We start from the raw sequence: 27,195 nt of genomic DNA on the forward strand, positions 1-27,195 counted from the left end.
ATGGGCCAACCTTAAATTAATCACATGATAAAATAGAGTGGGGCCCACATGAGGCCACTTAGGGTGGCACGCCCCACTCAAGGCAACTAACACTTTCTAAAAATTGTGTAAGCCACCATAAAATAGAATGGGAAGGGTGCTAAATCTAGGAACTAACACTCAAGGTAAAACAATGTTCGGGAGATATGACACTCTTTGTGAAGGGTGCTAAATCTGGGAACTACATAAAATAGAAGAAACAGAATACATGTAAGACGTATCTTGGTTTCTCTTCGTATTGAAGGGGTATGTAAAGGGGACTTGGGGGGCAGAATAGGAACTCTAAAGATTAGTAGGAGAATCAAAATTGTGATTTATGGAATTATGGGATGAAGAAGAGTACTTCTTTTTGGTAACCATCCTCTCGATAATGTCCAGTGATAGTTGTGTTTTGTATGTGATAAAAATCTCATGTTAAAGACTCCAAATATTTGGCAAGAAAAATAAGAGTATTTTGCATAGTTGTCAGGTTTTTGATAAACACATTTTCAGTTGTGTTTCATTATAGATAAAAATCATAGATGGACTTTATGATTTGTTTTGTGGCTATAACATGACTTGGTAAGTAATTAAAAGTGTACGTGGCAAAATGTTTTTTTAAAGGCTAAGTATGTTCTTTTGAAAATCGGATTGGACTTTTTATATTGAAAAACCTAGATCTATGGATATGGTTTTGAGAAAACGCCATACTCTTGCTAGGTCTACTAAGTATTTATGAAAATCATTTTAAACCACCATGCTATTTTCTAACTATTGCATGTTAAAATATACCAAGTCGAGTTTTTTTATATAAGGAAAAACATCGAGCTTTGAATGTATTTTATGTACATATGAGAAAGAATCATTTATCTATGCATTGTTTTTAAATACCCATGTCTTGACTCATGTTTCATAGTACTGATTATGTGACCTGTTTTTGAGTTCTTTAGAATCCTTGATTACCTAAGACCATGAACCGTAGGGTATATCATAGGATTGTCATCTTGCTAGGCTTCTTTGACACATATTGTGTTGTTAAGAAAACTTGGTTTTTATGGATTTACAACCAACAGACTGGTGTGGTTGAACCTTTGTGGTTCAGAAAAATGGTTTTTGCATTTTGTGAAACCAAATGGGTATTGAGTTACTATTTGGTATAAGACTTGCTATATTACCCCATGACACATACATGAGAATGCTGAGATAACATATATTTTTTGTGTTTTGTTTGAGTGGGAGCTGTTAACAATCCCAGGATTACTTTTAGCTGCTTGGATATTTAGATATACATGTATCCTATTATGAAAGATCCAAATAGCTTAACATTCTAGTGGGAGAACCTGCTTGTGTTTGGCGGGCCAGCTAGAACAACACACTATAATGTTGTTCACCCATAGAACCCGGATATGTGGTGCTAGTAGTAGGGTTACAAAAGGGAGCAGCATGATTGAAGAACTCCCTTGAGTTGCTGAGATACGAACCCATGCGATGAGGATACATGATGATCTTCAACGACAAGAAGTCTTTGATTCACGATACGACATGAAAAGATGGACTACGACCACGTTCGAGATGTGATCCGAGCAAAAAGAGAAAGAGGCTTCATGACTCCCTCAGAAGCTGCATTCATAAATCCTTTGTGAAATGATTGATGGCAAAAGAGTTCACTAGGGTTAATGTAATGAGAGAGAATAAACGATAAATTATTGATAGAGAGATTGTAATTGAGGGATGAGCATTTGAGGAAGAAAATTTGTATAGTATTCAAAGGCCAAGGGAGAGACATTGAGTTTCTGTGGCTATTAAAGGCCTTATGAGAGCGTGTAACTAACATCCTGATGTAGTGGAACATAAACTCAACGGGAGTGTGCTCCTTTATGGATCATAATACGCAAATGCTATATGCCGATACTCAAACTTAGCATGATGTGCTAGGCCAGTCGATTTGGAAAACCCAAGTTACCTGGGCATGGAATTAAACTGATGAGGGTTTGATGGGTCATCCCTTGATCAGGTCGGAGTTGCCCAGATGTGTGAGCCGAAGGACTGTGTGATCCTTGTGTGTGATGGTTGGCCTCTAAAGACGAGGGCCAAAGCTTCATCACTGAACCATCACACGACATGTACATATAATAGCCATATTGGGAAAGCAAATCACCTTTGAGGGTGAAGTGTGTAAATGTGCGAGAGATTACCCCTATGCACCATAGAGTTGTGGTTGCATCAGATCTAAGTGACATTGATTAGTCTCTAGGGGAGAACCTATAGTCCATAGATTGGGATTGTGTCTCCTTGCCTATTGGCTAATTTTGATAGCCCAATCATGAACCCCTGCAGTGGTCCATGAGTCATGGGTATTGCTGGGTCAGTTTGAGAAAGCAAGTGCGGATTATAGTCCACAGTAGAAGATGAAGTGCTTCAGGAATTTTATATTTCTAGACCTATGCAGATCTGATTCCCAACACAATTATTTGGTTTTAATTATTTTGATGATATATGATTCTTAGATTGATTATTTGAATTTTTTGTGAATCTTCAGATATATTAGATTTATAAATCCAAAGATATTCATTTTTCAATATTTAAATATTCAAGAGAAAATAAATTTTATTTTCAATCTTCTAATAATCAATATACGAATTTTATAAATCACTAATCATATCGGGGCCCACCATGGAACATGGGCCACCTTAAATTAATCACATGGTAAAATAGATTGGGGCCCACATGAGGCCACTTAGGGTAGCACGCCCCACTCAAGGAAACTAACATTTTCTAAAAGTTGTGTAAGCCTCCATGACTTGGAAATCTAGTTGATGATTTTTTTGGAAGTTTTGTGATTTGAGAAGTTTTGACTATTCAAAGATGGTATGAATAAATGATATTATCCGTAAGATGTATATGCAACAAATGTCAGAACAAAAACTTGTGAAATGATCATTGTTGCCCAATGAATATAGAATACATAGTTATCAATATTTTTTTATTCAAATTTAAGAAAAATTGTCAGGGTACAATACCCAAGATTATACAAGCTCAGAAATAATAATGTTCTTAACCTTTTGCATTTTTGTAAAAAAATTCTCATCCAAAAGATACATTTCTTCAAAAGTAAAACCTTTATAAAATCTTTTACCCTATCGAAACTAAAAAATCAAAGATAGTCCCCCTCCATCTATGCTCATTCCCATGTCAAAGATAGTCCCCTTCCATCTACGCTAATTCCCATGTCCCTAACAACCCATAGTGCAGGAATGAACTAAGTCGAGATTAAAGCTACATACCTGCTATTAACAAGAAAGTCAGTCTACATCATCCTCTATGTAGAATGACATTTGATTTGGATACCACCTTTATGTTTCCAAATCAGCCTTATTCTAAATGAGAATGACATCTGATTTGGATAAGTAACAAGGAAGAATAAAGGTTCCATCTCTATCTCAGAAAATAACACATCCACATAGTACCAGTGAGCCCTATATTTGCACACGTTCACATGATGATGCTCCATTTCTCATTGCATGACTAAAAATAATTATAAAAGTAACTTTCTCAAAAAAAAAAGAATGATAAAAAGGAATATATCCTAAGGTAAATATGCATTACTGAGAAAAACTTCATGCATCTCCTAGTTTTATGTTTCATCTTCTTCCAAAAGACTGACTATTTTCACTTTAAACTACCTTGTTTAATCTGATAAGCCTTCTAACACATATTGACGTCCAACAGCAAGCCACTCTCATGAGCATGCCTACTCATCCCATGGCAACAAAAGTTCATAACTTCACATGGTTTGGTCCAGCAATATCATGGTTAGTGCATTACAATATTGAAGCATGCAAAGTATCCGTTCTATTTAAACACTAAATATTAACTGCAGCTCATCTTCATTTCACAGGGAAAGCAAGGAGACGAGAACTAACCTCAATCCTCCAACTTCACCGTAGAACTTCAGACACTATTTCATGAACCAGAAGTTTCAAAATCAGTTGTCCTGCTGCGCAACAAGGTGAGGTCCTACAAGCCCAATGGGATATAAAAAACCATTAATTAACATTAATGAAAAAGTTCAAGTTATAATGGTGTCTATTTGAAGCAGTCATTCCAGGAGAATTAACGAGATATTTGGTCTTGATTTATAGTTCCATATTTTTTATTTTTTTTTCACTGATCTGTTTTTTACGTAAATGGGTGTTTTCTTCATGTTTGTAGTAGTATCAAAGAACCATGCACAAAAAATAACTGCACCAAATCGACGACATAATGCCCAAAAAATGGACCAACATTCTGATACTAAAAGTGATCGATTGAAGGCTCCCTCCCCATTAGAAGCTCGCTTCACTATTCCACTAATTGCATTTTCAACGGAAAGAGTCCATTTAGCAGTTTCCATTAAAATATAGGAAAAGAACAGAAATCCAATACTCCAAGTATAAGAAGCACAAACGAAATGAGATACAAAATATAAAGTATTACAAAAGCTCTATTAGGGCAAACGTCAAACATGTACAGGTAATATGAAGAACAATGTGCTTCATATGTCATGAGTGCATCGAAAGACGAATAAATTGCCTTTAAAAGCCTTGCCACTTGGTTTTTGGATTTCAGCTCTCACATATTCCTGTTTAGTTACTCATATTTTTGCACACCTGGGAGTGTGGCTCTAATTGAGCGAAAGACACCATTAGAGTGATGGGTGCCACATCCATAGGCGAAAGATGTTGTGTGAGGAAGGCTCTATGGATGACAGAGGTCATGTGATATGTGTTACTTGGAAGAAAAAGATCATCACAGAAAGTGCACTCTAATTGGATGAAGAAGGCCATTAGAGTAGGGCCTTACTAGGATGAAACAAGCTACTAAAGCTAGTTGGAGCTGATTCTATCTAGGACATAGGGGGCTCCATCACTCTCGCCTTGACTTGGAGGGTTGGCCCACAACTAGGCTGGATGTGCATACTTGCACAGTCCTTGTAATATGCGCTGCCAAAGAGGCACATAAGATATACCGACATGCTACAAAAACATATGTGGATAATAATCTGAATTAAATGAATTCTCAAAATCCCATGACTTCACACATGCCAAAAATGACACATATGAGCAAGAAAAAAACATGTGACTTAAATCAAACTGAAGTCATAACAATATATAACACTTTAAATAACAAGATAACATGTTATAACATAATACCAACAAAAGGATTAATGACAAATAGGTGCCCACATGGATATGATGTCAGCATGATGTCATCCACAAGTGGAGAGGTGGGGGTGCCACGTGGCATCCATGTGGCATCCCCATAGGATGTCCTTGTTTGGTATTTATGTCAAACAAATTTGAAAATCACATTTTTTATTGTTTAAAAAATTTGAAAAATTCTCCAAAAATCCCAAAAAAAATTTCTAAATGATTTCTCAACATTATTACACAATTTCTCATCAATATAAAATATTTTCTCATCAGTTTAGATTAATTCACTAGTCGGAGTCTTCCATTGAGCTAACCCAAATGACATTCCACTGGTGTCTCAAGCCGACCCAATGGACCTATGCTCACAGTCTATGGTATGCTCACAGTCTATGCTCAAAGTTGTTGAGCCAGAGCTACCCGTCACCGAGGGTTCAATGGATTACTGGTGCACCCCTGCGGGGCATGTTCTTATTCAAATACAGGGGTCTTCTCAAAGCATATGTGCACTAGCTCTTCTAAGTCGGATAATACTATAGAAAAGTGGCTTCCCCAAATGACCGTGGGTGCACATGCCATGGAAAGGTCTCGTGTTAGGATATGAGCTCATGTCCTATGAGCCGACCATTCCATACAGGGCGATTATTCTTTTAAATACTCGGTTCTATTATTCTCGATTGGATTCTCGAAACCCTAGCTTATCACCTAAACTATGAGGCATTTTAATCAATATAGTTACGATTGGGAGGTGACCCTCACACCTCCCCGAGAGTTCACACTCTCAAAACGTATACTCTCAATGCCTCAAATACTCAAGGTATATGAATCTGGGCCTCAGTGCGCCAAGCATCCAGATTCAGTCTCTCTCTAACTCCCACTGAACGTAAGACTATTAGCTTTAAGGCCTTCAAAGGCCACGTAACCAACAATAACATAGTCTCGTATGGAATGAGAAGCCTAAATAGAACTTTGAGAATTGATATTATCTAAAGTGGTAAGATAGGAGTAACTGCAGATGAGCCATCAGTTTTATAAAGTTCGATACTGCCACTGTGATCTAGAAAATTTGGAAAGCCATCAATAGTTTTAAAAGAACTAACAGAACTAAGACCAGTTCTCAATAACTTGTTAAATACATTTTTCAAAAGATATGGCTGATGAGTTGGCTAACTCGGAATCAGATGCATTTAGGAATAAGTCAGCTATATGAAACCATAGTTCGTAGTCCGTTTTTCTCCATGAAGAAACATTCCATATAGTCAAGTATCTTTATTAACAAATATATATATATATATATATATAAAACCACTAAATGGCAAAAGCTTGTCAATTAAAAAAGGTACAATCCTTGAAAGTTCACAGATATATTGCTAGTCTAGAAACTTAACAAATACTACTCTGAAATTGATAGATACCATACTTATGTTTCTAAACCAACCCAATTCTAAATGACAATTACAACTGATTTGGATAAAAAACAAGGAAGAAAAAAGGTTCCATCTCCCATCTCAGAAAATAACATATCCTCTTAATACCAGTGAGCCCTATATTTGAACAAGTTCACATGTTGATGCTCCATTTCTCATTGCATGCCAGAAAAGAATTATAAAAAGAGAATATATCCTAAGGTAAATATGCATTACTGAGAAAAGCTTCACGCATCTCCTAGTTTTATGTTTCATCTTCTTCCAAAAGACTTGACTATTTTCACTTTAGACTCCCTTGTTTAAGTTGATAAGCCTTCTCACACATAATGACGTCCAGCAGCAAGCCACACTCATGAGCATGCATATAACCTTACACATCCCATAGCAACAAATGTTCATAACTTCACATGGTTTGGTCCAGCAATACCATGGTTAGTGCATTAGAATATTGAGCATACAAAGCCTCTGTGCCTAAAAGCCTCTGCATGGCATCCTACGCAGCACGCAAGCATGACAATGACATTGGACCAAAATGGGAAAGAGAGGCGTACTTGGTTCTTCGTTTGCATGTAGTTGGACTCCCCTTGCCCTGAAGAAAGAGATCAGGACACTCCTATGCAGTTCTTGATCTTTGTGACCACAAACTTGTCTTTGTCAATGTACTTGGATAAAACCCTTTCTCAAACTCATCAAAAAGCTTCCTCATCGCTTTAAGTTTACCACCTTTACAAAGCCAATATATGAGAGTACTATATATAGCATTATCGGGGTGCATTTCCTCTTTAAGAGCTTCTTCCATAGCATACAAGCCTCATCAACCTTGCCTTCTTGACAAATAAGATAAAAAAATTTGCAACACGGGGTTGGGCATGGTATAAACTTCTTCTCAAGCATTTCATTCAAAAGGCTTAAAGCCTCGCTTGGTCACCCCTCTTTATGGTAAGATTTAATAACTACGCCATACGTGACATCATTTGGAAGAACCCAATTGTCCTCCATGTCACTATGAGCTTAACAGCCTCCATTAATTTCCCAAACTCTGCTTATAATCTCATCCAAAAATCCTTTTTACGCCACAAAATCCACTCATAACTGCAAGTCACAGCTTACAGAGTTAAGAGTATTTACAAAAAAAAACCTAGCTTGGCATCTCCTCCAAAACCTAGAAAGCTGATTTCAAATCGTTCATTTAACACATGGCCTTAATTAGGATATTGCAGGTAAAAACAATTGGAAATATCCCAAATTTTCTTCAATTCCTATACAATACATATAATTAACCAAATAAAGCCTTTTGGTCTGAATAATTGCATTCAAAAGAGTATTAAAAGATCTGAATAATTGCATTCAAAAGAGTATTAAAAGACCTAACTTGCTTATCCCAAACTCATTCATCTTGAAAAAGGACTGAAGGGCCAACTTGGGCTTGTTTGCAAAGTCATAGTTTGGAATAACATATATGAATGTTACTTCACTGAAAAAATTCTGGAATCCTTTAACTCTTTGAGTATAATTTCCATGGAATTCAAATCCCTAGGCATGGCTAATTTCTCTATGATCGTATGATAAGTATCAGGATTATGAAAGAAATTGGGGTGATATTTAACAGCATGGTCAAAGAAATGTAAAGATCGGTCTACATTTTGTTATTGATTGATCATGTTTATGAGCCTCTTGGGTGAGAGTTTTAGATGCTAGTGAGTGAGAGGTGAGAATACGGGGAATGGCAGCATAAATGAGATTGCAGTGAAAAAGTTTTGAGTTGTGGTGGCACTTGTGGGTGCGTGCCATCGACAAAAAGAGTTTTTGATTCCTACGGAGGATCCGGATGACATGCACTAGTGATTGTAGGAAAGAGCAGTAGGTCCTAGTGATTGAAATTGAAAGCTTCGGGTATCGTGTGTCTACCTTCTGGATGGGTTTGTTTTGGCTAAACACTGCCTCATTATCATGTCAGATTGGTCACTGAACAATTTATTAAAAATTTGTTTTTTAGTACCATGAAAAAAGGTATCGTCTTTCGGTTGATAAATTTCTACTGGAAATGCAATTTCATGTGTAGTCTTGAAAAAGAGAAAAGAAGTTAGTAAAACTTGGTCCCCATGATCGGAATAGATACATAGAATATGATAACATAATAGGGAATCTTTGATGAAAATGAAAGCATTTAGATGTGTGCTGAAAATTCTGTGGAAAACTCTGATGAATACTTCAAATGTATTAGCCTAAGAAATGCATGAAAAATCATGGGGTGCACGTGCAAAATGCTTGGCAAGCTTGGAGGAGATATTGGAGATACACAGGTAAGTGTGGAAATGCTTGGTAGTGCTGAGAGGTGACATGACGGCGATGCATTCCATTTAATTTTGTGCGGCAGAATCATGCTGGTTTCTGAAACATTTATTTTGGGGAGTTGAGTTCCTTCATATTATCAAGTTTTTGTCATTTTCACTTGATAAGCAATCATCCATCTTGGTATCAGTTTTACTTGTTGCCGTAGGTAAAACAAAGAAACCAGAACAGTGGTCGTCTCCTACTCTTCTGTGAAATTGGTTGGAATTTTCAAACAAGTGGTTAAATTGTTAGCTAACAACTATAAACTTCTTAGCATATTGTATATGATGATTGCCTGTGACCTCTTCCTATTGTGACGCTATGTTTACCACTCGAAGGACTGACATGCCACTCTCTAAATATCTCTCTTCGTCTCTCTCCAAACTTTAGGGCTTAGGAAGGAAAACTAAGCCAAGGGGTGGCATGCCCAAGCCACATACCCTAGCCCTAGGTCTTGGCCTCATGTTCATGTGTTGAGCCTTGGTCAAACATATATTATGTTATGCTCTCTACTGGTTTTTGCCTAGGCATCCCAAATTTGTGAGGCAAGTTGTTGGACTTAGATCCCGTGTGCCATTGGTGGAGGAGACCTGGTGTGGGGTGTGCTAAGTCCTTGGGGGTAACCTACGACAATGTATAAGGTGTTCTCTTAGTTTATGTTCTTTTGATTCTATTGCATCTTTATTTCCAGATCTGTATTTGGAACGTATTTTAGTTTTAATGGCAATCAAGTGAGAGTTCTTGGCAATTTTATTTGATTCATATTGTATACGGACATTTGTGAGTGATTCAGGTGGCAATACAATAAGAAAAAATAGAAGCATTTTAATTGGGCATGTAGGGCTCCGACAAAGGAATTATAGGTTACCACAATTACCCTTCTCTTTTAATGATGTGTCTATTAAAAAAGAAAAAACCAAGGAGAACAATTTTAAGTATTTAAAAACGAAGAAAACAGGGGTAAGATAGAAATAATTGCAGATGAGCCATCAGTTTTATAAAGTTCGATACTGCCACTGTGATCAAGAAAATTTGGAAAGCCATCAATAGTTTTAAAAGAACTACGAAGAACTAACAGAACCAAGACCATTTCTCAATAACTTGTTCAATACATTTTTCAGAAGGTAAATACATTGGCAAATGAGTTGGCTAACTCAAAATCGAATGCATCTAGGAATAAGTCACAGCTAGATGAAACAATAGTTCATAGTCTTTTTTTCTCCATGAAGAAACATTCCTTATAGTCAAGTATCTTTATTAACAAAAAAAATAAAAAAATAAAAAACTACTAAATGGCAGAGGCTTGTCAATTATAAAAGGTACAATCCCTGAAAGTTCACAGATATGTTGCCAGTCTAGAAACAGAACAAATAATACTCTGAAATTGATAGATACCACCCTTATGTTTCCAAACCAACCCAATTCTGAATGACAACTACATCTGATTTGGATAAAAAACAAGGAAGAATAAAAGTTCCATCTCCCATCTTACAAAATAACATGTCCTCTTAATACCAGTGAGCCCTATATTTGCACAAGTTCTCATGTTGATGCTCCATTTCTCATTGCATGCAAGAAAAGAATTAATACCTTAGGAGATTGCAATTAAAATGAATGAATCAAAGTGATTGTGAGTTGACATAAGAATCGAGCTGATTGCAACATCAAAGTCAACAGGGTTTACAAGATCAACGTGGGATTCCTATTGCAATCAGGATCGAGTTTCTTTCTCTAAATCCTGGTGGATTAGGTTTTTTGAACTGCAAAACCCTAATCCACCATAAATCTAATTTTCTCCAGATTAATACACAACCATTAGACCAACCTCATTAGGATGGCCAAATGTCTGCGGTTGTGGAGCTTCAGACCGCAACTTTGTGGAGAGAGGGAGCTCTGGGCAGAGAGAGAGAGAGTGAGAGAGAAAAGTAGAAATGACAGGAAGTAAGGTCAAACAGGGTTTTGGGGCATTCTAGAGCACTGTCCAGTACTACGAACACTGGACAACATAAGCAAGTTGTCTGGTAATACAAACGCCGGACAAAGCTAGTGCTTTGTGGAAAGACTGGGCCCTCCTGTCCGGCATTGTCATTGTCAGATAAGAGCCCCCAAAGGGTGTCCATACATAAATCGCTCAAAAATTTAAATAATAGAAATTGTCAAAAATTATTTGTAGGACTATATTGATCATTTTCACTATTTGAATTACTTTCATAGTGTTCTTAAGCTGCATCTTTCTAAGCGCACACGCCCTCCAAATTTCAGGTGGATTTGATAAGTAAAATTAAAATTAAAACTCTTGAAATTTGAAAATTTGGAGCATGGACAGTTATATTTAATGCCCACCACTAGTTTTATAGAAAGCAAAAGACACAGGTATTTTAAAATTGTGGATTATAGGTTTCTAAAATTACCATTCAGAAACAGGATGTGCGCGTGTGTGTGTATATATAATGATACATATAGGAATCTTCATAGCCCATTTGATACTAAAACAAAGCAGCCAAACTCATATCTCAGAGTCAGATGAAAGACCAAGCTAGAACGAACGAGTAGAAATACACGCCAAACCACACACCCACACAGTGAAACCTTCATTGTCCATGCACCCACATGCCAATCAACTGGATTGCTCTCTTTCAGAGATTGACCAACTGCAAAGAGAGGCTTGGCTTTACCTAATTGATGTATCATGTGTCGCGAAGCCGAGGATACTAACCCTCACCTCTTTATATCTTGTCCCTTGGCCCATTCCTTGTGGGGAGCTTTTCTTTAGCTCTTCAAATGGCAATGGATGACCCCAAAAAATATTCCCAATCTCTTTTCCTCTCTCCACCTCTACCCCTGGGCCTCTTCAGGTATCATATTGTGGAAGGCTTCAATGGCAACCCTCGTTCGATAGAACGTAACAATCATATCTTCCAAGGACAATTCTCTACCATTGAATCCTTGTTTGATATAGTCAAAGCAGCAGTTATCTTCTAGGCTACTAATCACAAGCGGTTCAAAGGCTTCCCCCCTTCAGCCTTCCACCTGTACTGGTACAATCTCCTTTTCTTACCACCACGCGAGTAACTCACGAGCCTCCTTGTGGCTTCCTCCAGAGTTGGACTGCGTAAAGCTCAACTTTGATGGTTGTTCCATAGGCAACCCAAGGCTATCAAGTATAGGTCTTTTTAGAGACCACAAAGGGTACACTTTGACCTCTTTCTCGAAGTCCATAGGTCACTCCGATTTCCAATCAGCAGAAGCTAGACATTTCTTGCGGGCCTCAAACTATTTGACAACTCTTGGGGCCAAGCTCTCACCATAGCAGGGGACTCCCACAATGTTATTCCCTGGGCCTCTGGTTCGACTAACTGCCAATGGTGATCCACAGTACCTCACTCCATGACCAGGCTTGAAAGTTCTCAAGCAACCATGCAGTCAACTCCACTATCACTACCCTCCTCTTTACTCTTGACCACAAACCCTTCGTCCAATTTCCTAAATCAAAAGATATTTTGTTCCCCTCATAAATTAGAGTTCGAGATAGAAATATGATTAACATGCTATAAGACAATATTATGGAATTTGCATTACCAGGGTTTAATTAACTTGCAATCAATCTAGGCATTTCGTCCAATTTCCTAAATCAAAAGATATTTTGTTCCCCTCATAAATTTGAGTTCGAGATAGAAATATGATTAACATGCTACAAGACAATATTCTGGAATTTGCATTACCAGGGTTTAATTAACTTGCAATCAATCTAGGCATGTATGTCACAAACCATATTGAGATTGCCCATTAGAAACATTTAGTCACATCATAGAACATAAAACTGGAATGATTTGATAGTAGTTTGAAGAATAGTGAGGCTGTTTAGGGTCTTCCACTGCATAGTTGCACCTCTCCAAAAACGTTTGCTAGTTTGAAGAGCTGACCTCAATTCAGGTACAAGTTCGGTAAAATAGAGCTCCAAACAAAAATGAATTTCACAAATAATGAACGAGATAACTAAATTTGAAGAAACTACAATCCCTTAGACAAAAAAGAGACGATATCTTGTCCAGTTCAACCTGCATGAATGCTGGAACAATTTGGACCTAATTACTATGTTCCTTTGTTTTGGGGAGCTAACAGAATTTTAATGTCATGTGAGTTTTATTTGATGCAAGTACAAAGGCTGCTAAGTGCTAACAATGATTTGGAAGGTGATTCAAGAGAAGATTCATCTTAAACTGAGAATACCTTTACATAAAACAACAATTCACATGAAGTGACATGTTAATTTTCACTAGTGAAGTGAGGGACCCCATTCCCATATGCACTTGGTTGAATGTTGAAACACGCCTCAACAAATATTCCTATGTGATGAATCACACAGATGAGACATGAGATGGAAGACAAATTCAAAAGCTATAAAAAGAAATATAAATAATAAAAATTGTAAAATCTCCCCAACCACTACCTAACCTTTACTCCCACCTAACCTGCAGCATTCCCCAACCTTACCATCCACAACCTAGCCTTTTGGTTCACTACCCTTAAAGCCTCACTGTCCCTTACTCTTCCAACAACTTCCACCACCAAAAAGAAAAAAGCATCTTTCCATTCCCACAGATCGTCCGTCCACCTATTTCAGACCTCCCAGAATGAATGTCAAATCATAGAGATCCAAGCAAGCAGTACCTCACTCCATGACCACACTAAAAAATTCTCAAGCCACCATGCAATACCCTCTTTACACTAGACCACATCCCTTTCATACCATTTACTAAACCGAAAGACATTATGTTGCCACGTAAATTAGAGTTCGAGATAGAAATATAATTAACATGCTATAAGCCAATATTATGGAATTTGCATTACCAGGGTTTAATTAACTTGAAATCAATCTGGTCATGTATGTCACAATCCGTATTGAGATTGCCCATTAGAAACATTGAGTCACATCATAGAACATAAAACTGGAATGGTTTGATAGTAGCTTGAAGAATAGTGAGGCTGTTTAGTGTCTTCCACTGCATAGTTGCACCTCTCCCAAAACGTTTGCTAGTTCGAAGAGCAAACCTCAATTCAGGTACAAGTTCGGTAAAATTGAGCTCCAAACATAAAAGAATTTTACAAATAATGCACGAGATAACTAAATTTGAAGAAACTACAATCCCTACAAAAGGGCATCTTAAACAAAAATGAGACACAATATATTGTCAAGTTCAACCTGCATGAATGCTGGAACAATTCTGGCCTAATTACTGTGCTCTTTTGTTTTGGGAGGTAGCAGAATTGTCATGTCATGTGAGTATTATTTGAGGCAAGTACAAAGGCTGTAAGTGCTAACAATGATTTCGAAGGTGACTCAAGAGAAGATTCATCTTAAACTGAGATTAAGTTTACGTAAAACAACAATTCACATGAAGTGACATGTTCAATCTTATTAGTGAAGTGAGCGACCCAATTCCCTTATGCATTTGGTTGAATGTTGAAACACGCCTTAACAAATATTCCTATGTGATGAATCACACGGATGAGACATAAGATGGAAGAAAAATTCAAAAGCTATAAAAAGAAATATAAATAATAAAAATTGTCAAAATCTCCCCAACCACAACCTAGCCTTTCCTTCCACTCAACCTGTAGCATTCCCCAACCTTACCATCCACAACCTAACCTTTTGGTTTACTACCCTTGCAACTTCATTGTCCCTTCCGCTTCACCAACTTTCACCACCAAAAAGAAAAAAGCTTCTTTCCATTCCCACAAATCATCCGCCCACCTATTTCAGACCTCCCCGAATGAATGTCAAATCATGGTGATCCAAGCAAGATGAACCTCACTCCCTAACCAGGCTTGAAAGTTCTCAAGCAACCAAGCAGTCAACTCAACTATAACTACCTACCCTCCTCTTTACACTTGAACACAGCCCCTTCATCCCATTTCCTAAATCTGAAGACATTATGTTCCCCATGTAAATTAGAGTTCGAGATAGAAATATCATTAACATGCTATAAGACAATATTATGGAATTTGCATTACCAGGATTTAATTAACTTGAAATCAATCTGGTCCTGTATGTCACAATTCGTATTGAGATTGCCCATTAGAAACATTGAGTCACATCATAGAACATAAAACTGGAATGGTTTGATAGTAACTTGAAGAATAGTGAGGCTGTTAGGGTCTTCCACTGCATAGTTGCACCTCTCCCAAAAAGTTTGCTAGTTTGAAGAGCAGACCTCAATACAGGTACAAGTTCAAGAGCTCCAAACATAAATGAATTTCACAAATAATGCACGAGATAACTAAATTTGAAGAAACTACAATCCCTACAAAAGGGCATCTTAGACAAAAATGAGACAATATCTTGTCCAGTTCAACCTGCATGCTGGAACAATTTGGACCTAATTACTGTGTTCTTTTGTTTTGGGGAGCTAGCAGAACTTTCATGTCATGTGAGTTTTATTTGATGCAAGTACAAAGGCTGCTAAGTGCTAACAATGATTTGGAAAGTGACTCAAGAAAAGATTCATCTTAAACTGAGATTATGTTTACGCAAAACAACAATTCACATGAAGTGACATGTTAATTCTTATTAGTGAAGTGAGGGACCCAATTCAAATATGCATTTGGTTGTATATTGAAACACGCCTCAACTAAATATTGCTATGTGATGAATCACACGGATGAGATATAAGATGGAAGACAAATTCAAAAGCTATAAAAAGAAATATAAATAATAAAAATTGTCAAAAGTTAATAAGAAAAGTCAACATAAAAAAGCAAATACATGCATCCCATACATGAATATGGTTATTCAACTTCTAGACCTATGTCAAAACTTATGGGGGCAAACATGTCAAACCATAGGTGTCCATGTCTGAAATTTCAAGATGTGAATAGGAAAAGGCCTCCATGTTTGACACCAAAAAATGACACATGCTTGGTGACGCTCATCAGATTGTCTGCTGGTATGTCGAAAGCAACACATTAATCGGATATAGTGGTAGAGCCACACACCACGACATGTCTAAAATAAAATGCCTATAGATCCAATGAACAGAAGGGCCGAATGAGAAATTCAATATTTATCAAGATAGATTTGGGAAGAGGAAATAAGAATTCCAACTAAAATAAAGCTATTATGCATCTTACCAATTGCTCATCAGTTTATGAATAAATCTAACAGGCAGGTCATAAATGACCAAAACAAAATTCATGTTTACAAACAGCGTCGTATGATGTTGGTTATTTGGGGGAAGAGAGGAGCACAAGATGAATTAGGAGGAAAATGCTGAGGTGAAATAATGAGGCTAGGGGAGGGCATATCAAGAGGGGGTGCAGGAGGAAGGGTTGCAAGCTTGGGATGGCGTTGAGAGAGGGTGGAGAGAGAGAGGGGGAAAAGAAAGCGAGCGTAGAGAGGGTATAGGAGCTTGGGAAAAACGAGATGAAGGAGCAGTTTGCATGTGAAACACGATTGGATGGGTGAAAAGGGGGGAAAGGGGCACGACAGGAGAGGGCAAGTGTCCACCATCCGTGTAGAGGAAGGGCTCAAAAAAGGTAACTGAGGAAACAATAGGATCAACGAGTGAAAAGAGGGAAAGGGAGGAGAGTTGCTTACTAGTTTCCTAAGACCGGAGGGAGACATGGAGGAAGGACAGCTAGTGTCACGGGATTGGAAAGGGAAGCAACGATCACATGCTCACCAAGAGGGTTCGACGAAGGACAAGGGACGTGGAGCCACGTGGCATCTCCTGAAAAGAGGAAATTGCGATCAAGAGATCGTTGAGATGCGAGACAATCGAGAAAGAGCCACGTGGCTGTTCCAGATGGGGAGATAGAGCCGTCTACTCTAAGGCCAGGGATGACTTGCCTTGGGATATGGGGTTTATGAAGTCATCTGTCATCCCATCAGCCTTAATGATGGGAAGCTCGAGAGGTGGTGAAGCTCTTGGGGCAGCAGTTTGCTTAGTACCAACTTTGTTAGCCACACAATCAAAACTTGGACGCTGATGGTCATTTCTTGACCGTCCTCTATGCGAGACCTCGGTCCATCCATCCTCGTGTATCAAGAAACGTGATCCAAACAGAGGAGGATCGTGGTCTCTGAGATGGCGGGACGATAGGGGAGAGGTGAAGGACCATGCCATGGGAATGTTCAAGAAGAGGCCAACAACTTCAGCCAGATGGAGGGCGGGATGAGGGAAGGGGCCAATGATTCTATGAGAAGTTGGATTGATCCAAGAGGAAGGGTGCCTGAGGACCTCTAATGGACCAAGCTAAACTCGTCGCAAGAGTCCCCAATTTTTTTGAAAGTGTCGATGTCCCACGCCTGCATGGGGATGTTGGTGGACTGAAACCAAATTGTTTACAAAACGGCTACCAGGTACTAATTCCAAACAGAAAGGGTGAGAGATGCCCCATTGAACCGAGAATGGTGTCCCTGCTGGGCACTATTTCAACTGACTTCAGATGGGAAAGAGAAAAGAAATTCTCTAGGCAGTTGAGGTCCAAGAAAGCCCGAACTTCCCTATTCTATTTCTTTATACCTTTGATGTCGTGCCTGAGGGGGTGTATAGACCTACCGAAGAGGACCTCAAAGCCTTCACAATATGGGAAGAGTGTGGCTCCCCAACTAGAATGGTGAGAGGGGCAAGGGAGCTCCATTATGGATGAGGTGGGTGTAGCTATGGTAAGGAGTGGGGGAAAGAGGCTAGAGAGGAAGAGGGTTGGGAGAGGACGGCGGGGGTAGAGAGTACGGGTCAGGGCTTGGGCGGAGGAAGGCGGTGGTCGAGGGTGGCCCAGGCTAGGGAGAGGACGGAAAGCACTCCAAGACGGACCCAAGTTCTTTGAATCACCCTCTCTATGTATTTTTAATTATCTCTAATACGGTCAACCGACATTCTTCCTCTCAATCATTGGTGGTACATACAAAAAATTACTCTCCAGTTTAGTACTATTACCACAAAAAGTTCTTAATATCTTAAAACATCTTAAAATAATAAAACATGAATTTTAAAATTATAAATATTATTCTTTTACCAAAGTACCTATACATAATTAAAGTAATACATAAATAAGAAAAACTAACATAAAAAAGTAAATACATGCATCCCATGTATGAATATGGCTGTTCAACTTCTAGCCACATGTCAAAACTTATGGAGGCAAAAATGTCAAATCATAGGCATCCACGTGTGAAACTACGAGATGTGAACAGGTAAATGCCTCCATGTTTGACACCAAAAAATGACATGTTTGGTGATCCTCACCAGATTGTCTACGGCAAACACACCATCTAAACCTATAACTAAATTTTAATGAAGCTACGTATGCTCTACTTTAAGTGAGAGGAGTAACGACTAAACCCAAATCCATGAAAAGATAGACTAAATTAAATCATTTATAAGAACAACATGTAAAACCAAGTTACATCCTAAACATAATACCCGTAAATTTCCACTATAAAGAAAATAATTAAGAAGATACAAAAAAAAAGTCATAATCAACATACAAACTACGAAAATTTCAACTAACAATTATACACTAAAAAAAATACCACTTCAAAAGAAAAATGTACTCAGATTCAGGGAAATGGTAGCTGATGCAACTATGGCTGCCATTTTCAGACTAGAGAGCAAGATCTATAGTACCTTCAAAATCTCTTCTGTAGATATTGGACCGGATGTCCAGTCCAATGTATATTGCGGGCAAATAAACCCCAAGACCAATAAATAGTTAACAAAAAAGCCGCCTAGATAAACCTAAATTATCTAGATGAATCACCACAATAAACCCCCAAACCATTGAATTCCAAATTCCAAGCTTATGGCAACAAATCAGTAGCATAAACCTTCAAAAAGAAACCATGAAAACTAGATAAACCGTAAATAGGGCACCAAGAACAAAACCCTAGTTCAGGTTAATGGATGGCCTCGAAATTTCAAAAGCAAAGCAACATAAACCAGAAGAAATCCCTGAAAGGAAGATACCTATGACTTGGATTCAACGTAAGAAACCCTAATACTCTTCGTGCTCCATGGATTCAACATCCTCTGGGTTAGCTAAACTAACACCGTAAAATCAAAATAACTCCCTAAGTCCGTTTACACTATAATTTGGAAATGGGTTCCAAAAGTTTACAGACACTGATTGATTCAATCTTTCGTTTAACAGGAGGATAAAACAAGAAAACAAAGGAAATGAAAGAATCTTGTAGAGAGAGAGAGAGAGAGAGAGAGAGAGAGAGAGAGAGAGAGAGAGAGAAGTGGAAATCTAACTTGCTCCTAGGGTTCTGAAGTAGAAAGAAAGCACAAAGAGATGAGAAGAACAAAGAGGAGGAGAAGAAGGGAAAAATAGTACTTCAAAATTCAAACTAATGGGCCTCAACAAATTTATGACGGTTGGTTTTGTCTCTACCTCAACCATCATATATTTCCCCTTCATAACAATCTCTCTCTCTCTTTGGTTCGTTCATGCCTTAGATTGAACTTTCTCGGGCTCGTCATGGTTGGAGTCTAGATGGATATAGAGATTGAAGTCTAGCTCTCAGAGAGAGATCGAGGTGGAGATTGAAGCTGAGCGCTTGCTCTCTCTCAAAAAAAAAAAAAAAAATCTAAAAGATTCATCACCACCAATAAATCGCTTCAACAAATAGATTAACAAAGGGTAGTAGAATCCCATACCTTTCCAACTTATCCTGAATGGAGCAACACCATGCTTTGACATTTGTAAATATAGGTATCCATTTTGTATATGGGCGCGCAAGACTGAAACAGAGCGTAAAAGATACAAGAATAAACAAAACAAGTTATGGCCTATTGGGTATTCTGAGAGAGAGAAAGAGACTATTACGATACCGGTAAATAAGGCTGAGAGCATACAAAATACAAGATTCAGAGAGAGAGAGAGAGAGCGAGAGCAAACAAAGGATAGATTGGAGAGAGAAAAGGCAATTAGGGGCATCTTACTGGTGATGAGAGAGAGAAAGAGCAACGAAAGGAAAGCTTAGATAGAAAAAGGGCAACTACAAGCAAAAGGAACTTATCTTCCCAAACCAAATTTCTAATAAAAGAATGAAATCAAAAAAAAATGCATATAAAGTTTTTGCATTCACCTTGGTCATCAAGATCTTGAGTTTCAAATCGTAACAAGTCTTGAGATTCTTCTTCCTCCTTTCTACTCTTTTGAATACCCATAAGCTTGAGTCTGACTTTTGTAGGATATAGCATCCCTCCCTGCAAAACAAAAAAAATGCTAATCATAAGCACTTAAAAGCATAAATGAGCAAGATAATCAATAAAAAATTTAAGCATTTGATATCCGAAATCGTCTCTGACAACTAAGCGTTCCACTGAGGGGGGGGAGAAAGAAGAAAATTCCACTAGAAACCACAAAATAAGCCCTAGAAACACAATTCAATTCCCTAAACCCTATAAGAACTCTAGAATCTCCAAAAGATGGCATTTCCATTAAAAAAATACATATACCAAAAAAAAAAGGAAAAGAAAATAAAACACAAGAGAAGCCTTGAAAGCATAACTTCAACAATACATATCCTAAAAAAATACCAAAACATCCAAATCCAAACACAGAGGAAAATCATAAAGTATTACCAATATGAAGAATCATACGAAGAACTTTTCTCATTCTCATTTTCTGTTTCAATTTAGCACAATATCAGAAAAAGAAGATAAAGGAGAAAAAACAGCAAGAAGTATTACCAATAGCCTCCTATAACAACCTCTCTCTCTCTAAAATGGGTCAAATCATTGGTGAAAAGAAAATTGAAAGGGACATGAAGTTGGGAATGTTATGACAATCCATGCCTCTCTAAAAACTAAGAAATCAACTTGTGACACAGTTGAATTCAGAAGAAATGCAGAGCAAATTCAAAGTAAATTAATACAAAGATGAGAGAAAAATAAGAGAAACAAAGGCGATTGAACCATTTTGCTTACGGGGTACGTTAACGTGTGACGACATCCTGAGGCAACGAATAAATTGCTTTTTCTCCAATATCTCCCTTTAGACCCAAAGATTCTTGGAACAAATGTTTGAAAAATCCAGAAACCAAAAAACAAATCTTAGAGAGAAACACTAAATAGAGATAGAGAATTAGAGACTAAATTTTTCACTTTCAATAATTAATATAGTGAGAGAACAAAACAAAATGGTGGAATTCGATGCATAAGCAGAGGGTTTAGAACACTGAGAGAGAAAGAGAGATATCTATCTTCGAGAATAATGATTAGAAAAGCTAACTTTTACCATTATAGAAATCACTCGAAGAGTCATGCTACTGTGTAATCTGCCATCCTTCACTGGTCTCCTGCCAAACCTCGAATGAGCGAGATGTGCTTCCATTTAGTAACGTTCTTCATTGCGCAGCCACTCAATAAACTCATCGCGTGTCGATGGAGGATCCAATGCTTGAAAGGTAGTTAGGTGTTGGAAGCCTTGAGGCAGCCGCGACATTCTCCATATTAGTTCTTCCCATTATTTTGAGATATATGACTGCCTTAGCCACTTTTTTTTGGGAACATATTGAATTTTTTTATAGACTTTTTTAGGGAACTCATCGGTAAAACTTTTAATGGTATTTTTTGTTAATTCAAGATTTTAAATTTACTCTTATTGTAACTTTACTTTTCTTTAAACCAATTTTCAATAATATTAAATAAATAAAGTTACAAGGAATAAGTATTTTTTAAAAAAGATAAAATCCGAATTTATTGCAATACTATTAAAAAAGCTCAAGATTCTTAACGGATTTAAAAAAATCAGATATTTATTTAGAAAATCATGTCTTAAACGGAGACTTAGCAACTATGATCTTTGCATATCTGGTTTTTTTACTACTTTTTTTTTAACCAAATTCAAAATATTCATGACTCTATAACTTACTGTTTTTTTTTTGGTGATCCATATTTTTTAACTGATTTTTTTCCTTCGACCTTTTGAAATAAAATCGATTTCTTACTGATATTTTGATCTGCCGCTATTTTATTATTCCCTGGCTTGCTACCCATTATTTCATGACAACAATGGATATATCTTATGCTGATAATAATGCTCCTTTATGCTGTTAATAATGCTCCTTTAGACTGTGAAAATAACTTCTAAAGAAAATAAAACCACTTCTAACTTTCCACCAACTTCAGGCACAGTTAAGATGCATCGACGATCTCATAATGGATTCACTCATCAAATTCCCTTTAAACATCACTCCTACCTCAATAGTAGCTAGCTGCCTTGTCCATTTATTAATCGAACCACGATGGGCCCAAGATCAACCAAAGAACTTCACATTTTACATGTCAATAAGAACTTTCAATGTGTCAGATATTTCAAATTTCAGAGTTCATAGTATATTCCCCAAACATAATATATCCAATGGGGGAGGGGGAGCATGCAAATTTGATGTATAGCTTTGTGCCTAAAACTTGAATTCCTTCTTAATTGCCTTCCCTTCCGTTTTCCTACATCTGGCGATTCCTCTTTTTCTTAGCCTGCATAGAGTTCAATTTTTTTTTAAAAAAAAAGTGAAAACCCATAGAACAACACAAACAAAAATTCCAACCTACTCTAGAATGCACTCAGAACAAACCTATTCCACAATGTCACTGAAGTCCTTTGTATTGATTTCATAGTTTCTCCTCTTCCCTTGCTTCCGCATACATGAAGCATGTCACCCAATAATGAATAACTCACTCCCATAAAACCCATAAAACTTTGCATGCATGCATCAAACAACACATCAAGAATCTGGGCTCCTATTATAAAAAAAGAAACATACCTTACTTTGCTGCCAAAGTAATATCATCCAAAGCCTCTAATTCTTCCAACCAAAGAGTGACATCCACTTAGTCCTAGTAGTAGCTCAACCTAGGTAAGGATCACGTGGAATCAGTATGACAAAATGCGGAGGATAATTGAATAGAGGTCGAAAGAATTTCATATATAAATCTAGCCAACAAATCATTAAGTGCTTGTGGAGTAACACTAACATATCCACAAAGAACCAATGAGCCCTATTCATACATTGATGGTCTGTTTCTCATTGCATGCCACAAAAGACTTATAGAAGGGAATATTTCCTAAGGTAAATATGCATTATTGAGGAAAGTTTCATTCATCGCCTAGTTTTATGTTTCATCTTCTTCCAAATGAGTGACTATTTTTACTTTAAACCCCCTTGTTCAAGATGATAAGCCTTTTAACACAATATTGATGTCTATCAGCATGGCACACTTATGAGCACGCACATAATCCTACACATCCAATGTCAACAAACGTTTACAATTCACATGGTTTGGTCCAACAATACCATGGTTAGTGCATTATAATATTAAAGCATGCAAACTATCAATTCAGTTTAAACATTAAATATTAACTGCAATTGCAGTTCATCTTCATTCACAGGGAAAGCAATGAGACAAAAACTGACCCCAATCTGTGTAGAATTTGAAACTTAGGGAAGCTGCCTCCGCTGCATTTTGCTAGACGTTTACCAACATATGAGTACCCGAGCAAAATCAGAGCCGTGAGTTGGGGCAACGAGTGAAGCATGGCAAAGGGGTCATGGGTGATAATGGAATGGGCTAAGACTAGGGTAGTGTGAGACTCAGGCGCACTGTCTAAAAGAAAATGAAGATTTGGGGTAGAGGATTACCATGGAATGAGTTTAATGAAGATTTGGGGTAGAGGATTACCATGGAATGAGTTTATGAGCAGCTCGCATTCATGAACGCACAGGCAACATTCTAGAGAGTGGTAATCTACCATCCTTCAGTGGTCTCCTGCGAAACTCGAATGAGCGAGATGTGCTCCACTTTGTAACGTTCTTCATAGCGCAGCCACTCCATAAACTCATCGCGTGTCGACGGAAGATCCAATGCTTGAAAGGTAGTGAGGTGTTGGAAGCCTTGAGGCAGCCGTGACATTCTCCATATTCTAGAAATTTGCAGTCAACAGAGGTATGGCTTCGCTCCCTTCTCCAATCATGTTCTAGAAATTCGCAGTCAACGGAGGCATGGCATCACTCCGTTCTCCAATCATATTCTAGAAATTCGCAGTCGACGAAGGCATGGCATCGCTCCCTTCTCCAATTCTTCCCCTCAATTGGAAAACCCAGAAAACCAGAAGAAGGCCATGGAAGCACTTTTTTAGCTTGGCTTTTTACTAACCTTATTAAGTTTCGAGATGTAACCCTTTTTTGGGGCACAATGGTCGACTGATTACAAACCACTCGAGCCAGGCCCCATTTTTTTATCTTTCTACATATAATCTAAAGAAAAAGAGTCGTTTTTTTCTAAAAAAATCACTTTAAAATTTTCCTGCTTTTGTTGATATTCATTTGACCCTCATAGAAGTTTGGCTCGGCTTACATCAGCTTGGCTCGGCTTAAAACGGCTCGGCTCAGCTTATATCGGCTCGGCTCAGCTTATATCAGCTCGGCTCAGTTTATATCGGCTCGGCTCAAATCGACTCAGCTAAAATAGCTAAATCTAATGTTGAGTTTCATTGACCTGAGCCGATGTTATCCATATCGAGCCGATGTTAGCCGAGTCGAGCCGATGTTAGCTAAGTTGAGCCGACGTTAGCTGAACCATGCTGAGACATTTTAGCGTGAAAAAAAGCCGAGCCGAGTTCAATAAATAGCTGGCCTAAAATCCCAAAATTGAGAAAATCGATTAAATTATGAATAAATTATTAAAATAAAAATTGTGAAAAATAAGAAATTTATTTTAAAATTTAATTTTTAGGAGAAATATGCTAAAAAAAAATTAACGTGGGTAAAATGCCGTCTATTTTTTAGGGTTTTATGCAATTTTCCCTATGGGTCTTTGGAGAACACCACCGGAGTCAGGCAACGGCTCTCTCTCTCTCTCTCACGCAACGGCTCTCTCTTTATATATGTCCACGCCTCTCTCTATATGGCAACGGCTCTTTCTCTGCAACGGCTCTTTCTCTCTTTAAGGCAACGACTCTTTCGCTCTCTCTGAGGCAACGGCTCTCTCTTTCTCTCTATTCATTCCCTTTGCTCTGCAACTCTTTCTCTCTCTCACTCAGAGGTTACTCTCTCTCTAAGTAGACATCCCCTTTAACAATCTACTGATCTACTCTCTTCTCTCTCTCTCTCTCTCTCCGTATCTTGATCAGAAACCGATCCATTTCTCTCTGCATTTCTTGATCACAGAGCTAGCCAACATGCATCTTGTCAAAGTTCTTCCTCCAGTTTGGACCATAAGGCTTCATTCGTCATTGATTAGAAATCCATTAGTCTTTTTCTTCTTCCTCTTTTGCAATCAAGAAAATGGTGAAGGCTACTTCAAGCGAAGATGACGAGCTCAACAATGAGAGCCACCCAAAAAGGAGTGTACTCATCGGGATTTCAGTTGCATTAGATTTTGGTTTTTCTGACAGGTGAAATGTTCAAGCATACAGTCATTTAACTTCTGTGATTTATGAGTGGCTGATGAGCAACCTCTGATTATTCTTTTAATTATCTTCAGGTTATATTGGTGAAGATAGAAATTCTCCTCTGGTAAGTTCAATTCCTTAGTGGGATGTTTATTTCATACTCGTATTATAATTGAAAGATAGAGGGTGATTTAGTGCGTGCTTTTGATCTGATTGCATTTTCTGGATGGAATAGCACTTTGATTTGATGTGCATGCGTGGTGTTTCAGAATGCTAGATTCCCTGGATTGGATCCATCGATCTCTGATCGAGTTAAGAACCGGACATGGGTGTTGTCTTTTTTGTATTGTATTTGATGAATTGCAGATTTTTAGGCAGATTGGGCATAGGCTCAAAAGATTTGACATGTTTTGGTTTTAGGTTATTCACTAAATTGCTTTTGTGCCTTTTCTTCTTTTTAGGTTGTGAAGTCCGATCACATAATTGATGTCATTCAGAAATTAAGTTCACCGCACACTAAGGTACAACTTCATGTTGAAATCCATTGGCTTTTGAAAATCATATTCTTGTACGTAGATGCAGGAGGGATGGAAAGAAAAATTAATCTCCTGTTGCTACTTTGCTAGTATAACTGCCTTAGTTTTTCATCTCTACAATGTCATATGATGCTGCAAATATGGTAAAAATCAGGGCATGGTATCTGCCATCATGACAATTCTATGCTTTATAGCATATTTCACAAAATTTCTGCATATTATAATGGGAAGGTTATTTGGAGAAGTTGTTTAGCTATTTTTTCGTTCTTTTTTGCTAATTGAGTGCTTGTTTAGGGGGTTCTATGCACCATTTTTTGAGATGGCAGCCATCAAAACATTTGGACACCTAATCCATCTTAGCCACTTTGATCCTTCATGGTCTTGGCATGCAAACTCCACTTGATGGCTGCACTCTCTGGGTCTAACTTGCAAAAGTTTTCAGGTCAACTATATGTATGCCTTGAAATTAGATACTAGCGAGAAGTCAAATTCAAGAATCTCCTTTGTGCTGACAGATGCACTTTGTCTAGGTAAAATAATGGACCTCATCACTTCCCTTTGTAAAAGTTCTACCCATAAACTTTCCATAGCTCTAGAGTTGGTGCCCTCGCAATGGCACTGATTCCCCTTTTCTTGACGGAACATATGGCAAGGGATTGACTTCTACACTTTGACTGTAACATATGGCAAGGGATTGATGGAACATATGGCAAGGGAACACTTACATTTGGTGAGCCACTGAAGCATTAGATGACTTGTATATTTTGAGGGAGATTAATTCATCTTATATTGGCTGCCAAATTCTATGGGAATATTGATCCCTGTATATTTTCTTGGACTTCATATTGAGTATTTCTTCTTGCCAGGGCATCATAAATCATTTTATGTGGACTACCGAAGTGGCAGTCCAATTCATCCCATGATGGATTCTGCTTTATCTAAGTTAAAGCTTTTGTGGTCCTCTGATTGTCACAGTTGTATTTCTATATGCATATGGATGTTCCAACAGGTGCCATGGTTATGTGGCCACAACAGTCTGTATTTGCAGGCTGGTGGCCCTACGTAAGCTTCCAGAATAATCATCAATATTTATGTTTGGGATTCTTGGATTGATAAGATGGAGTAACTTCGCCTCTGATCCATATATATTCTATCCAAATTCTTTGATTTGTTAATGATGGTTGCTGTTTTTGAGTACATACATGGAAACAGTCCTTTTGTTGCTTGAGTTTTACTTATTAGTTATTTTTGGTTGAAGAGAAAATTTTGATTTTGATTTTGATGTTG

The 27,195-nt window shown here is 37.8% G+C and overlaps 1 protein-coding gene across 30 annotated transcripts in view; it reads right to left on the reverse strand.

Moving 5' to 3' along the window:
- LOC110007763 (uncharacterized) overlaps positions 1-24,081 on the reverse strand; it is a 54,298-nt gene extending 30,217 nt beyond the window's left edge. For 3 of the 30 annotated variants that reach the window (XM_088871662.1, XM_088871660.1, XM_088871661.1), the window contains exons 1-8: positions 23,662-24,081; positions 22,746-22,834; positions 22,557-22,616; positions 22,182-22,458; positions 21,218-21,405; positions 20,064-20,184; positions 19,633-19,716; positions 3,942-4,035 (exon numbers count right to left, since the gene is read on the reverse strand). In XM_088871662.1, coding sequence (XP_088727788.1) covers positions 4,004-4,035; positions 19,633-19,716; positions 20,064-20,184; positions 21,218-21,313 — 333 coding nt within the window. In that variant the 5' untranslated portion in view covers positions 21,314-21,405; positions 22,182-22,458; positions 22,557-22,616; positions 22,746-22,834; positions 23,662-24,081 and the 3' untranslated portion in view covers positions 3,942-4,003. Of the gene's footprint in view, positions 1-3,941; positions 4,036-19,632; positions 19,717-20,063; positions 20,185-21,217; positions 22,459-22,556; positions 22,617-22,745; positions 22,835-23,396; positions 23,587-23,621 lie in introns of all 30 variants that reach the window. The other 27 variants (XM_088871672.1, XM_088871664.1, XM_088871679.1 and 24 more) reach the window with 21 other exon arrangements.
- Between the last annotated feature and the right edge of the window lie 3,114 nt (positions 24,082-27,195).

The sequence above is a fragment of the Amborella trichopoda genome, chromosome 7 (genome assembly GCF_054954075.1).
Source record: "Amborella trichopoda isolate Santa Cruz 75 chromosome 7, AtrichopodaSantaCruz75HAP2 v2.0, whole genome shotgun sequence".
Taxonomy (NCBI): domain Eukaryota; kingdom Viridiplantae; phylum Streptophyta; class Magnoliopsida; order Amborellales; family Amborellaceae; genus Amborella; species Amborella trichopoda.